General features: G+C 41.9%; 1 protein-coding gene across 1 annotated transcript in view; it reads left to right on the top strand.

The window, feature by feature from the left end:
- The window catches only part of DHRSX (dehydrogenase/reductase X-linked), a 171214-nt gene that overhangs the window by 49675 nt on the left and 106707 nt on the right, over positions 1-14832 (top strand). Inside the window, exon 3 of the mRNA XM_075427790.1 lies at positions 973-1041. Within this exon, the coding sequence (XP_075283905.1) occupies positions 973-1041 (69 nt within the window). The remainder of the gene's footprint in view (positions 1-972; positions 1042-14832) is intronic.

The raw sequence follows: 14832 nt of genomic DNA, 5'->3' as shown, positions 1-14832 counted from the left end.
GTGTGAGGAGGAGGTTGAGCCAGGTGACCTCCTGAGGTCCCTTCCAGCCTCAAATTATTCTGTGACACTGTGATGCTTTCGTTGTCTTTAATAGAGCTGGTTCACCATTATTAATAAGAAAGAAAAAAAGGTGGAAAACCTGAAAATTCTGCTGCGTAACTATCAAGTGAATGAGAGGACAGGAGACTTGTATAGAAGCCTGTATAGAAACCAAGAGGTTTATATAATCAGGAAAAGGTGGCAGCTTCATGAAATTCATGAGAGATGTCAGTATTTATATCCAATTTCAATAACAAACAATAGGTATTTTGATGCGTCATGCTATGGAAAATGTTTGTGAATGGATAAATGGAAAGTCAAACTTAATTTAAAAAAATTAACTTGTACACCAAGCACAATATTTTGCTTGTGCTTGTGTTTTTTCCTTTGATATAAGTTACTATAAAAAAATTGCCAGACAAATGTCAGGCAATTACTAACTGTCCACCTAAGCTGAATGGCACAAAAGACATTTATTTTATGCTCAATCACATTTTATGTTAGTGCTAGTAAAACATCACCTAAGCATTTAGGCCAGGGTAGTTGGGCCTTTCCTGCAACTGTGAAAGTCTTCATTTTGAAAAAAGAGCAAGGGGAGGTCCTCTCTAACCTATATTGAAACTTTTATAGAATCTGGATGTGATATTATTCACTTGGCTTACAGACTCGCATCTCAGCTCTGCAGGCCTAGCCAGCAGATGGTCACATCTCATATGAATAAATGAGATAAACAGGCAGAAGTCGTGTGAAGAGCAGTGTGTTTTTACAGCCCTCTTTGAAAACCTCTGCTGCCTGGCAGTAATGAATGAAGCCTTTCCACCTATAACTTCCAACTGGTTTTACACAGTGGTTAGCCCTTCATAGTGGCATGCTTATACTCACTGTCTTTAAGTTGATTGCATCGCTAATTTTCCATTTTCTGTATTGTAACAGCTGGAAACAATGAGAGTGAGGGCCAAGAAGCAGTGAGGAAAATACAAGAAGAATCTTTGACTGGAAAAGGTACCATATTATACCCTTTTCTTAAAGAAATTCTTTATTCCTATATTTTTGCTGGCATCTTCTTTTATAGAAAGTCCCCTTGTGTATTGTCAGACTTTTTTAAGTTTGGGAAAACTAATTCTTAAAGTACGTCTGACACGGGAAGAATGAGTAGGATGGGTTTTTAAAATGCTTTCAGTTTTGTTTGACTTCTTTGCTGTGTGCCATTGCAAAAGGGCTGGCTGCAAGTCACAGTCTGCCTGTGCGTGTGTATGGGCACAATGATTTAATAACTGGGCAGAAAATCAGAATACTAGTCATTTCTGGTAAGGGGAGGGTGACAGCAGGTAAGAGTGGGTGTGTTCTTTTTCATTGCTGGCCTTGCCTCTCATGGTGCGTATCATCCCATAAAAAAGATTATTTTTTTTTTTAAGAGGTTTCTAAGAGAACAGTGCTGCCTTATTGTGTTATTTGACATCATTCACAAAATAAAACTGTGTTCTTAAAAATAGATGGACCCTTAATATCAAGCCCTAAATTCCTAGGTTTTTATGGTTCTTCTGGTTTTGTTGTTTAATCTGATGAGCAATCATGCTGGGGGAGGTATAAGGAGAGCATAACTTGGTAACTGTGAGAAAAGGTACATTGAGCACTATCTGCTGTGCGATTATAATTTGTGATTTGTGGTAGAGGTTAGTGCGTCTAATATTTCCGTCTCTTGGATTCACTGGGTGTAGTTCCTAGTAGTGTATGATGATTCACTGATGCCACTTTGATGTATCATTTCTTGGCAAAATAATAGGGCAGTGCTGGTACTCCACCCTATTTAGGATCTTCATGGCTTCTGCTGAGATCTGATTCTGTTCTTGTGTCTATAATAATTACTGTTATGATGATCAAAATACATTAATTATTGTGTTAAAAAAAGCTTTCATTAAGATTTATCTTTTGACTTAAATAAATGTGCACCCATCATAGCCTCAGGATACATGTATGCTAGTTAAAAGCATCATAAATTAAGGTATAGTCTGAAGGATCATGAAAGGAAAAAGGTAATTATTACATCGTTTAAATCTTTTGCTGGAAGCTTCTATACAGAGACCAAAACCATTTGGAATTAATTACATCATGTGACCTGCAGGAAGCTGAATAAACCAGGTTCTGCCTTATTTTCTCACATCTGTGTCATCACAGACTTTTCTAGCACCCCAGTCTTACTTGTTTTTTCTGAACGAAGTAAGCTTTAACCTTCAGTTATAAACTTTGTCAAGATACAGCTGGCAGTCTGAGGAAGCCAAAACTGTATCGAAAGTTAACTGAAGTTGTTCCTCGTGGTAATTATAATGACTGAGGCTTTAGTAATTTCAGGTCCTGATAGATTTGGCCTAAAAACAAACTGGAAGAGTATCGCCTTTTCAGGATTTCTCACTGACTGAAGAATATTTGTGTTTGCAAGTGCCTTCTCCTGTACAAAGGACTTGTGCAGGTCTGAGCAGCAGCCCTGTGTTATTGCTTAGCGATGAATCTGCGCGTCGCTTTGTAATGGGATGTGTGTGCAGGTGCTGTGAGCAGGACTGGGCTGTGCAAATGTAGCACCTTTCTAAAGCTATAGTTCAACATCTGTTTAGTCACTGCATAAAAACATCAGCAGTTATCAGTTGTCTCCTCCCCTTCTTTTTTTTCGCCTTTTTTATTTGCATATTTCATGGCCTGTATTAAAAAGCTGCTTACAGAAGCTGTTCCTATCTGGAATACTGGTCTCCTGGGGAAGAACTACTCAAAAAAGTATTGCTGGGCAGCCAGCATGATGAAGGATTGGGCCAATATAGCTGGCTGTCTTTTACTATGGACAAACAGCACGAGCAAGTGCCATCGGTTTGCTATCCAAATCTCAGACCTCTAATAACAAGGAAAATTTCCTTGCTCATTAGCAGGTTAGACAGCAAAAGGGAGCAAGAGACCTTGTCCTCTCCTTGTTGCCTGGCTGAGCCATACATAGCACAGACGTCCCCGGAGACAGCTCTGGGAAAAGGCCAGGCTTGTTGAATGCATGTAATTACAGCGTTTTTAAGGCGATATCATCCTTCTGCGTCTTGGCCCACTGTCTGTCTGGGGCTCTGTCTACTATCTAAGGATAAGTAGTTTTACTTGACGTCTTTTACACTTACTTCAGGGGCAAGTGAGATTCAAAGCATGTACATAAATAGTTCCTATGAAGCAGCTGATGAGCAATAACATGTTAACAGTTTCAGAGGGGGATAAAGGATAATAATAAAAAGGATATGCACACAGATGATGCTTTTTTGCAGCAGCATGGCATGACATGAAGAAATGACTGATAAAACTTCTGAATACAAGGAGGCAGGAAGCCTGGTTTCCCATGCTGGAGGCGTGCAAAACAGAGCCAGTGCCAGAAGATGGTAGAGTACTGGAGAACAAGGCAGATGCAACTGTTCCCCTACAAGGCAGCAATGCTAAAGCACACAGAAAATCTAAGCAATGTGTCACATCACCTCTTTCCACCACCCATCCTCTCCCATGGTGCTACACCAGAAACCTCCTTGGTTCCTCTCCCTGCTGATTCCAGACTGTTCAGGTGTACTCCTTGGTTTTGGATCTCTGCTGAGTTACCTCTTGGTAGGTGTAAAGAGCGAGGAAGGACGTGGGCAGCTGAGTGGAAGAGAATAAGGTACAGGTCCTTGGGGCACAATAGACACAATTCACTTGACCATCAGAACCTCCTCCATGATAAAAGAGTCAACGCTCTCAGGTTTCCAGAACAGACGAGGAGAAGCGCTGCATTGTCATTAAAATTATCACATGGGCACTATTTCCAAAAGACCGAGGGCAACAGATTGCTATGCTCTGAATCATAAAGCTGGGAGAAGCCAGAATGATGTGGGCATTTATCTTACTTCCATTTGTTAAATTGGGAACTTGTGTTGTTAATAGTAGCAATTATATGGCTGGGAAAATTGTTTGATGGCTAGGGATTGCCACAGAGATATTCTAATTGTCTAAGTCTCTGTAATTTACTCATAGGGTGTGTCTTTGTTAGTGCATTCGTTCATTAGAATGCACTAATTCGTTCATCAGGAGAGCGCTTTTCAGGCAATGCTCAGCTGTTGCCCGCTTGCTGAGCATGGGTTCACATCAGGAAGGGCACCGCAGGTCCTGACCTGGATTCTCTTTGGACGGAACTAGTCTGGGAGGTGAGCGGCAGCACTAACAGAGCATTAGTGCACGGGAGCAAACTTAGAGCTTATCTGAGCTAAGAGTCCCAGTGACCTGTAAAAGTGCCTATGTCAAGTCTCCAGCACCCAAATGAGCTCTAGAGATTGACTTCTGTTGTTCCAAACTGCTTGTTAATGTAGCCATAACTGTAGTCACCAGTCCTGAACAAACTATACCAAGTTACGAAATTGGGAAGTTTCTGTGATAAACTCAGCTCTCAATGATACTAGAAGAAAACTTTCCATGTGCATAACAGAGTTTATCTGCTGACTCAGTTACCCTCAGTTTACATCTCTGCAAATGAAAGCTGGTTTTAGTCTGATGATTACAAACATACAAATGTTGGAAACTAATATATAAACATGAATGAAAGCTTTGTTCATTCCAGCATAGGTTCATGAATGCCAATGGAATCAGCAATTAGCAAAAGTTTATGCATAAATATCACTTAGCACACTACCAAGGGAAGGCTCTCACAACTGCACTGTAGGAGCTGGAGCTGCAACTAGACTCAAAGGAGAGAAAAATTAAAAGTTAGTGAGAAAACAGGGTGTAAAAGTCATATTAAGCAAGGACCTCTTCAAAAGGAGAAGCCCGTGTTTAATCTCACCCAACATTTTTGCGGCAATTCAAATAAAACCACAATTAGAAAACTACACACCAAATCCACAGCATTCACGAGACTTCCATCTGAAGCCAGGTGAGAAGGGAAGAAGGGACTTTCTCCCTCAGAGTCAGAGGAATGCGGAGGTTAGCACGGTGGCAACCAAATCGTGTTGTTTACAATCTGACCTGCATCAAGACAGTGTGGGTCAAGCAGTAGGAGGAATGAGATCACCTTAAAAACAGTTCGCGTGCATTCAATAAGCCAAGCCCGGCTTTTTGCCTGAGCTTTCTCTTGGGATGTTTGTGCTATGTATGGCTCAGCCAGGGAATAAGGAGATGACAAGGTCTCTTGCTCCCTTTTGCAGTATAACCTGCTAACGAGCAAGGAGATTTTCCTTGTTATTAGAAATCTGAGATCGAAGAGTTTGCGCAAAAAAAAGAAGGGATAATCTAGCCGATACCAAGGCACCAAGCATAATTGCAGAATAACTCATGTGTGGTTACTCCACTGACATTTGCTGTATGTCAGGCACCAATTTTAACACAACAGTCCATGTCTTTCCCCTCTGTACTAGACCGTTTATTGTTGGCTTTCCCTGTGGGCTAGAGAAAGCCAGCTGCTGAGAGTTCCCAAATTCCCAAACTTTTAGATTTGTTTTTGTCCAAGAGTCAATGGTGGTATTCCCAGCACGTGGGCCAGAGTTGTGTAAGCCAGTTCAGCCTTACTAAAACAATCAAAAATGTCACCAGGGACTTTTGGAAGTGATCATCCAACCAGTGAAAAACAGCAGAAAATATTTGTGGTTGAGACGTATTTTCTGTAAGCGTGCATAAGTATGTGTGAGTTTATGCTTGCCTGTGTCAAATTTGCTTTTCATGGTGTAGTTTTGAGGTGTAAAAGCGTAACATCCTGAGCTTGTGGCAAGACCTGACGTGGCTACCTTGTCCCTTCTACCACATCCTGCCATTGGCATGTCCTTTCTCTACCACTGCTGATGTTGAAAGACCTGTAGGATTGGTTTAGAGTTTCCTGGCAATAACAGAGCAGTTTCTATCTACATGGTTTCTTTTTTCATGCTGGTGTATTATCTCCAATACTTTGCTTGGGCAGGTCAAGGACTGCCCTCAGTTTGAGTTGTGCAACTGAACACCAGGCTCATGAAGGCATCTTGAAAGGCAGGATGGTGATATGAGCGAGGAATAAAGAAATCTTGATCTGACAGTACGCTGCTTTGCAGGACCCTGCGTGGAACTGTGGAGCTCTTCTGCTTTGTCACTTGGTGGCGGGTGTAAGAACATTGCCCAGACATCAAGATGTCTTTTCTTCCTGTAGCCTCATCAAAGGTTATATCATGTGCATTAAAGCCACATGAAAATATTTAAATCTTGAAGAATATTGGTGGTGTTAAATATAATCTAAGTCTATAAGGACTGGATCCTCCATGTGCTCAAGGGTTGGAAGACCACTTTCTAGAGAGCAAGAAACTAAGACAAGGGCTACGACAGTTTTTCTGTGTTCACAGCGAGTGTGTCCCTTACCCAGTGAAGCTGGTGACATTTTGCTCCATATTAAGCAAGGAAGATTTTAATCCACAGAAAGGTATCTCCAGAGCCCTCTGATAAAAGCATTTAGGTGAATAGTTTGCGAATCAATTGTTCTGCTTTTCTGTTTGTTTTACATAATACTTTGATGCAAAAACATGGTTAAATTTGTTATGCCTGCTTGCTCATGTCTTTTTTGTTCTCGTTTTGACTTTCATTGTAACATTACAAGATTTTTCACCTCAGTGCTTATAGACATTTAAAACAATAGAGGACCCACTATTTTTTGTGTTACTTAAAACACCTTCGAAGTGGAGTTGTCATATTAACAGGGTGGCAATTCAGACATTCAGAGCAATATGAGTATGGCTGACAGAGCTAAAATTGAGCTGCAGGTCTGGATAGTGAGATGGAGATAAAGCCTTTCAAATATAAAACGTATTCCTAATGCAGGCACAAGCTCTGCCTGTTAGTTTCCTAAATCCCCATTTCCATTGGAAATGTGAAGCATATTTCATTAACAGGCTCTGCCAGTAGGAACCATGATTTTCTCTTATTTAAATTATTTCTAATTGAAACTTCGAGACAAAGAAGTGCACAGGTGTAGCTGTAGGCAGAATAACAAAGTCCTTTCAGATGTCTTGAAATGATTTTCTGACTAAATCAGTGAAGCTTTGTGTGACTAATGGGACCAGAGCTCTGAGGTTAGGATTTTGATGATTGTGCTGCTCGACTGAAGGCAAGCTGGAGAAAGGGAACTTCAAAATGAAATTGCCTCTGCAAGGCCTGAAAAAGCTCCAATTTCACCCTTTTACAGGATTTTGATCCTCTTTTATGTACCTGTAGAACCATGATGTCAAGCAATGGCTGGACAGAGGTGCTTCTGGGTTTGACACCTCCTGTAGTATGTCATTATTTTTTCCGGCGCGAGCAGTAGTTGCAGGTGGGTTGCGTGAGCCATTTCCAGACCTGGTCTGTTCTCAAGAAAATTGCCAGCCAATACTGAAAGACAAAGCTAAGAAAAAAGGCAATTTGTTTTCTCTCTGGAATTCTTTCATATCTCTCTTCCAAGATCTACTTTATATAGTCCTAGCTTTTGTGGGTTACATGTAGGACTTTTTAGAAGTTAATTTGCTTACAAAAAGCAGAATATTTTCTGTGCAAATGCCATCGGCTTCTATGCAAGGAATCCAGATGCCAGGAGTACAGAGAACTTGCAGCTTGAATTAAACATGGGGAAAGCAGTGCCTATATTTGAAGCACTTACGGGCAGTGCACATAACCTTCCAGGTGTCAGCTGCATGTGAACCGAGAGACCGTGGTCTACCTGAGCGTTTGGGCAGTGGTGGTCTGTCTTTGTCAGCTCCATACTTGGAGCAGTACGGTGAGGCTCCGGAGGGAGCACAGCTGGAGTGGAGCCTCTGCACCTCTGAAGGGCCAACACTAGTGTGTCCGTGCTTAACTTGTATTTTCAACAGCAAATAACAAAGCTCTGAATAGGTGTCCCAGTTCTTAAATGAGTTAGGAGGCAGGCTTTTCCCAGGGGTGCCCAATGACAGGAGCAGAGGCAATAGGTGAAAACTGAAATGCAAGAAATCACATTTAAAAATAGGAAAGCTCTTTTTCTTTATTAGCATAAGGGCTATTGGATATTGGCACAGGTTGCCCAGAGAGTTTGTAGAGTCTCCATCCTGGGAGATGTTCAGAAGCCATCTGGACATGGCCCTGGACAACGGGCTCCAGGTGGCCCAGCTTGAGCAAGGGCTGGGACTGGACAATCTCCAGAGCTGCCTTCCAGCCTTAGCCACCCTGTAACTCTGTGAGTCTATAAAATTTTAGCAGCCAAAATCACATGAAATCCTGTCTGCTTTGTTTGTCCAGCTCTGTGTCCAGCTCTGACTACAAATGCTGTAACATACATAGATTCCTGGACTGCAAGATCTTCAAGGAATTGTATCAATGTTCATACAGTGCCCATAATAAGACTCTTGGACACAGACAGTGATAAGGACATTAATAACTTGACCATAATGCAGTCTTTGGAAATGGGTATTTGAGAAGAACTTTGGAGCAGTGTAAAAAAAAATCCATCTGTGCAGGTAAAAATCCCGTTCTGTGTAAACAGAGAGGAGTGTAGGAACATTGATGGTGAGAGCACTAATCTGTGTGAAAAGGCCAGAAAATATTGCCCATGACTCTGCAGCAGCTTGCCCTTCTTGTTATTTCTTTCTATGCGGGGCATTGACTAATATATTTTACTTGAAGACCTAAATTTTAAAATCTAAGTTTCAAATAAAACGTCTTCAATATTATGTGATGCATGACATCTCTGCCACATTTTCACAATCTGAATGGAAATTAACATGCCTGTGTGCACTTCGAAACCCTTCTCAGACTATTTAAAGGCTTGCAGGAAATGTGTAATGCCAGAGCATTTTTTTATAGTCTTTTCTGGTACTTGATGCTTGAAAATCCTGCTTATAAGAAGAAGAAGAAATACCCCTAAGGAGACTGATAAACTCTTGAATTAAGCAAAATATCTAACTTGAGAATCATTAGATGTCTATTAATCATGTCTGGATTTTGATTTTTGCTTTTACGTCGAGGCGATGTTTCAGGATGAGGTGATGTGAGCTGTTACCAGCACCTGATGAATTTCCCCAGGATAATGGTCAGCTGTGCTTTAGTCCTTATTTAGTCTTAACATTATGTCTGCCACGGTCTTCTCTTACCCAGATTACTGTTGACTTCAGGCCACTTGGAAGGAGTAGCTCTTCACAACTGATGTGACTTGAGGAGACAAAATAAATCAAAACATTTAGTGTGACCTAGTTGAAAAATAATTCTCGCCAGTGTTTTACCTCCTAAGCATGGAAAACGTGTGGGCCTGTGGTGAGAGAGAGATCTCCATGGCTCTGGGCAAGATTTACCGTTCTGTCTTTCCTCTCATTCTACTCCAATCATCTCATTTATGCTCACACACTTGTGCTTTTTTTGAATAATTTACGGCCACTAAACTTCCTGGAACGTGGATCTCATTTAAATGGTACGGTGTCTGTACTTCTTTCTCTTTAGGAAGTTGGTGGCACATCAGGGGGAAAAAAAGAGACATATGTATTGGAGGGGAGGAAGGGAAAAAACCATATAAGGTAAAAAGCAGTTTCTCCTGTTCAAATCTTTGTCATGGCAATTGGGGGGTTCTGAACTGGAGGTCTGTGAAAAGTTTCCAGCCTAAAATCCTGTATTTTCCAACCTAAAATCTTACAGGCTTTATCCTAGCTTATATTTTACACTTGGAAGTCAGTCCAGGCAAAAAAATCCCATAGCCCTAATTGCAACATTTTTTCATAAGACAGTATTTACTAGAGATGTGCCAGTTTTGATGAAAGTGTTTAGTGGCAAAAGAAAGGGAGAAACATTTTTATACTCATATCTGCAAAAGAAAGCAGGGAAAGTGCCCCTGCCTGTAAAATGAGTTAAGTTGAAATGTGTTTGGCTGTGTTCAGGTCAATCCAGATCCTTTTCATACCAACTCATTCAGGGTTTCTTATGTCCCAAACTACTGTACTATCAAAGACAGTGTTTGTTTTAGAATCTAGACCATAAAATCTTCCTGAATTAATAAGCTGCTGCTTGTCAATGCTTTTTGTTGGTTTGCAAATGCATGCTATAAAGGAATTTCTTGCTTTTTTTTTTAAAGGGATTTTTGCAAAGATTTTGTTGAAAACAAGTTTTTGTTTAAAAATTGCCACAAAATGGAAATGTCCTATGAAAAACACTTCTTGCATCTGAGTCTAAGCCTATTTTCCATCAATCTGTTATTTTTATTTGCTTTGAGATGATGCAAAATTAATTCTTTGGTCTCAGGCTAAGTGAAGTCTTCAGATGAGATTTCCTTCAAGACTTTATTTCTGAATGCATTAGGCAAAGCACCCCTCCAGTGCCATGAAGGCCTTATACTTTGAAACCATAGGCCACAGTTAATAGGAGAGATGTCAAAAAATCTGCTTATATGCTGTAGAACTGGTGCGTGTCTTACAAGGCTGACGTAGTGAGCATTTCTCCTGAGAATCTTATTCAGGCTCTTCCTCCAGTTAACATGATCTCAAATGGCTGGCTAAAGACCCCTATCTTAGAATATATATGAAATGATTTTTTAGTCTGGAATCATAATCCTTTAGTTACCTTGACAACTACCAGTGACAATAACTACATTGTGTTTGCCTCTCCAGATGCCCTTTCAGGCAGTCCTACGGACAGAATATAGATTTTTCTATTTTTTTTTTTATTTGCTTGAATTGTATCTCTGGAAACATGCTTTTCAGAAAGCGGCGTCCTTTTCTGTGTGTCTCCCAGCAGGATAAAATACTATATTGGCTTTTGCTTGCAAAGGAGAATAATTTGTGGCAGTGTTCACATATTATCCAATTAACTGCCCAAAAGTGATTTTTGTGTGTAAATCTGAAATTCACATTGGTGCATTCATGTTAACCAACCTGGGTATATGTAGAGATTAATTCTGAATAAATCTTGACTTTCAAACAATGAAAATGATGTCATCAATGGTGTAATTCTGCCTGTCCCCTCCTCAAGTGGCATGGGTGAGCAGAGCATACGGTGTACGTTGCATGGTGCCAGAGGAAGAGCATCAGAGAACAGCAACTTGCATTTGCTGTGTGGAGCAGAGCAGAGCCGCGTGGACTTTTTCTTCATCTCAATGCAGTCAAAAGTGGAGAATTTAGGCTCATGTGTGCATTTACTGGGGGGAATCTGGGCCCCAAGGTGTGTTAGGGACCCACCAACTCTACTGGCTCCCACTGGCTATTCTGGCAGCGTATGGGGATGGGCAGGACTACGCAGCCACAGCAGCTTTGGGGAGCCGGCTGGCGCTGAGCAGAGATGTCCTTCGTCCCCTCTGAGCTCTCAGGTCTGTCTCTGTTTCCCCATGGGCAGGCTGTCCGGGCGGCGGCCTGGGGCAGAGCCTGGTGGCTCAGCCTTTTGCCGTGGGTACACAGCCTTTAGTGGGTTTCTGCGACAGAGGTCTTACCTAGGCGTTTTTCTGTTTAGGTGAAGAACTCATCAGGTGATGCAAATTGCTGGCGCCAACGTTAACTTCACGAGGGTAGTCCAGGAATACCGTTCTTAGGCTGTGCGAAAATCTAGCACCTGTATCCTTAGTCTCTTAAACATAATTTTACCTTGTTTTCTGAAGATAGTATTTTGAAATAAAGCCATTCTTTTGTGCTTCCAAAGTGTTTGCATGGGGGTTATTTTCAGAAGCTGGATGCCAATGGGCTAATCCCTCCCTTTGGCTACAAGAGTGCTGCCCACCAACGCCAAGTTTAGGGATTTGCAAGGCAGCAGGATGAGGCCAGGACAGGGAATTTAATTACATTCCTTCAGCCCACAGTTAGAAGCATGTGCCGTGGGGAGTTTGGGTCCGGTGCATTGTGGTGGTGTGCAGGGGACAGTTGTGTGAGGAGTGGGTTGGAGCTGAAATGAAAGCGAGCGGTTGTGGGTCTGTCCCTGCCTGCGGTCCATCCTGTGCAGCCCGGCGGGGGACGAACCTGAGCGGTGCTCACCCTGCTGCCTGGCTTCACGGACCCTGTCCGCAAGCCGCCATCGCAGCCGCCCAGAGACACCTTTTAAAACACACCATCTTCTGGTAGTTGGAGAGGATAAAAATTAGTGCTGTTTTTTCTTCAATTTCTTTTTAGCACCAGGTGAGATTGTGTGTAACTGATGATATAAGGAGAATTCAGTCTCAGAGGGATTGTATGAATTTACACTAGCAGCAGCATATTATTCTTTGCCTTGAAAAATAGATTTTTTTATTCATCCCTTTTAGTTTTAAAACAATATGACACTTTCCTTGTTTTGCACATTAATTTCAGATTTTGCGGATTAATTTCAGATAATTATTTTTTTATATTGTTTACTCTTTGAGTTAAATAAAAATCAACATTGTACCACAACAGATGCTATAAAAAGGAATATATATGTATGCATTCAAAGAGCAGCTGGATCGGACAAGTAAAATGGGAGAAAACTAGGGAAAAATGGAAAACAGAGAGAGGGCAGAATGAGAAAAAAATCACAACATAAATACCACATTCTGTATTACATTTTCTTTTTGAATGGACGTATTTTTTTAATGTGGTTTTAAAATTAATCTAGAATAGACAGTTAAGACACTAACATGTAAGTTAATAAATCCAACAGAGCTGAGAGATACTAAAGAGTGAGAAGAAAGGGAGACTAAGGAGAAGAACAACACAAAGAGTAGAAAAGGATGAAGAAACATATGAAGACAGATAGAAGAACCTGGAAAGAGATTACAGCCACATAAGTTTGGAGGAGCAGAAGATTATGTCCAGAAAATACGATGCGCAGGGGCTGGTTGGTTGTTTACTGTATATGCTAAGCAGACTTTGAGTAGGTGAGTCCCTGAAGAAAGAGCTGGAGTCACTCCATATTTCAGGGTTTCGTTATTGGGAGTTGCATTGGTTGTGCTAACAAGGTAGAGAAGCTCTCAGAGAGACCCATCCTGGTTAACACTGACACAGCTTTCACAGCCGTGCCTGCTTACGGGGCACGAGCTGGGCTAGCACAGTGCATGCAAGGCTGGTGCTTTGCTTTCGGTCTCTTTTTATACGCCAGCCAGTGTGTAAGAGGGTATTGGCTTTGTTCTGGCCCTCAGCTGACCTATTTCCCCCTACCTTTCCATCAAAGAAAACTATGCATTTTCCTTTCCATTCTGTGTACTTAACTCTCCTCATCTTCTCTGAAGGTCTTCCAAAGCGTTCAGCATTCCTGGCATCATTGTATTTCCATCTCTGTCTCTCTCTCTCTTCTCCCTGTCTCTTTTCCTCTCCCCCTTTTCCTCCCTTCCTTGCTGTCTCTGTCCTTCTCCATCCCTATCTGTCTGTCTCTTTTTTATTTTTTTAAGGAATAGGAAATATAGCTTTCTAACACACATCTTGCTGTTTCACATTCTGTCTTAAGATGGTATTTGTGTTCTCGTAGGAGTTGCTTTATATTCTCTGGTTTGCATGCTGCAAGCAAGCAGTAAATATCAATGGGAACCGCCTGTACTTTTATCATGCATTTTCATTTTCAATTTTAAAAAAGATCCCAGGTTAATGGTGCTTGCATAGTCAGAAAAATTGGACATTTTTAAAGTAACAGTGTGATTTGCTGTTCTGCATGTTTCATCAAATATGCTATGTTTTATTTAGTTTCTCCTTCGCTGGCTTCTGAGTTGTACACATAAACCTACTGCCCAGTGAGGAAAAACAAGCTCCTTCATTGCTTTTATTGAGGATTGGAAGAGTACACATGAATGATCTAGATTGCATGATATCTTTTCTCTGGCAACTATTCTGTTAAATCAGTGTCAAAGCTGCCAAATTAAAAAACACAAAGTGAGAGTGACATGTTATGTCCAGTGGGTGTTTGTGTCCTAGGAAGAGGTATCATGCTAGCCTTGGGAAGAGTCTAAAAGATAACTTGCCTTATTATTCAACACAAAACCAGAAAAAGAATGACTCAATCATTAAGCTAATTTTCTCTGAATAGAATGAAATAACTTCTAATGGGTTTTTCTCTCTTCCTGTGCTTCTCTTCCTGCCCACTTTGTCCCAGTATCTCCTTGGCTTCTCCATTCCCACTGGACCGTCCCTCCGTCCTTTCCTCAAACCTTTCTTCTCAAGTCCCAGCTGTATGTGTTTCTAACTCTTTCTGCCTTCTTTTTTTTATATCTCAGAACTGCCAGTTCTGAGTTTGACTGCCAAAGGCAAGGCCGAAATAGATGTCAGTGGATGGACACAGCAACTTAAGGGTATGGACTTTAAGTCAAGTTATCCCTCTATGCCTTTTCATCACTGCCCCCAATCAGTTCCTTGGCAACGTGGGTCTCTTGCCTTTGACACGAGAGCACTTTGCTCATCCTTTGCCATCCATCTGCACCAGCACCGGTCCATTCAGGCACGGTCTCCTTCTCTAGGTTAGCAGGGAGAGCCCTTGATTAAGGGTCGGGATGGCCGGGGGTCCTTGCGCTGCATGTGCCGGCTGTACTCGTGGGAGCAGCGTGTCGCGGGGGTGGCTGTGTGGGAGCGTGCCCTGTGCCCTGCCAGCTTCCGGGGAGATGCTGATGGCACAGCAGCACCTATGCCAAGTGCAGCCTGGTGGCTGAGACAGCAGCTGAAGATAAAGGCCATCAGCTTAGTTAGAGGGGTCTCCCAGCTGTCAGAAAGGCTGGAGCGTCTTAAAAGAGCAGACGATTGGCAGGAGAGGACACAACCCTTGCTCAGAAGAGAAGGACCCCTGAAGTCCAATGTGGCTCTCTCCCGTGGCATGGAGACACAGAGGTTCCCCCTGCTACCGAGGGACTGGAGGCTCACACCACACAATGTATTTTGTAAAATCAGA

The sequence above is a fragment of the Opisthocomus hoazin genome, chromosome 1 (genome assembly GCF_030867145.1).
Source record: "Opisthocomus hoazin isolate bOpiHoa1 chromosome 1, bOpiHoa1.hap1, whole genome shotgun sequence".
Taxonomy (NCBI): Eukaryota; Metazoa; Chordata; class Aves; order Opisthocomiformes; family Opisthocomidae; genus Opisthocomus; species Opisthocomus hoazin.
This window is presented reverse-complemented; position numbering and strand designations above follow the sequence as displayed.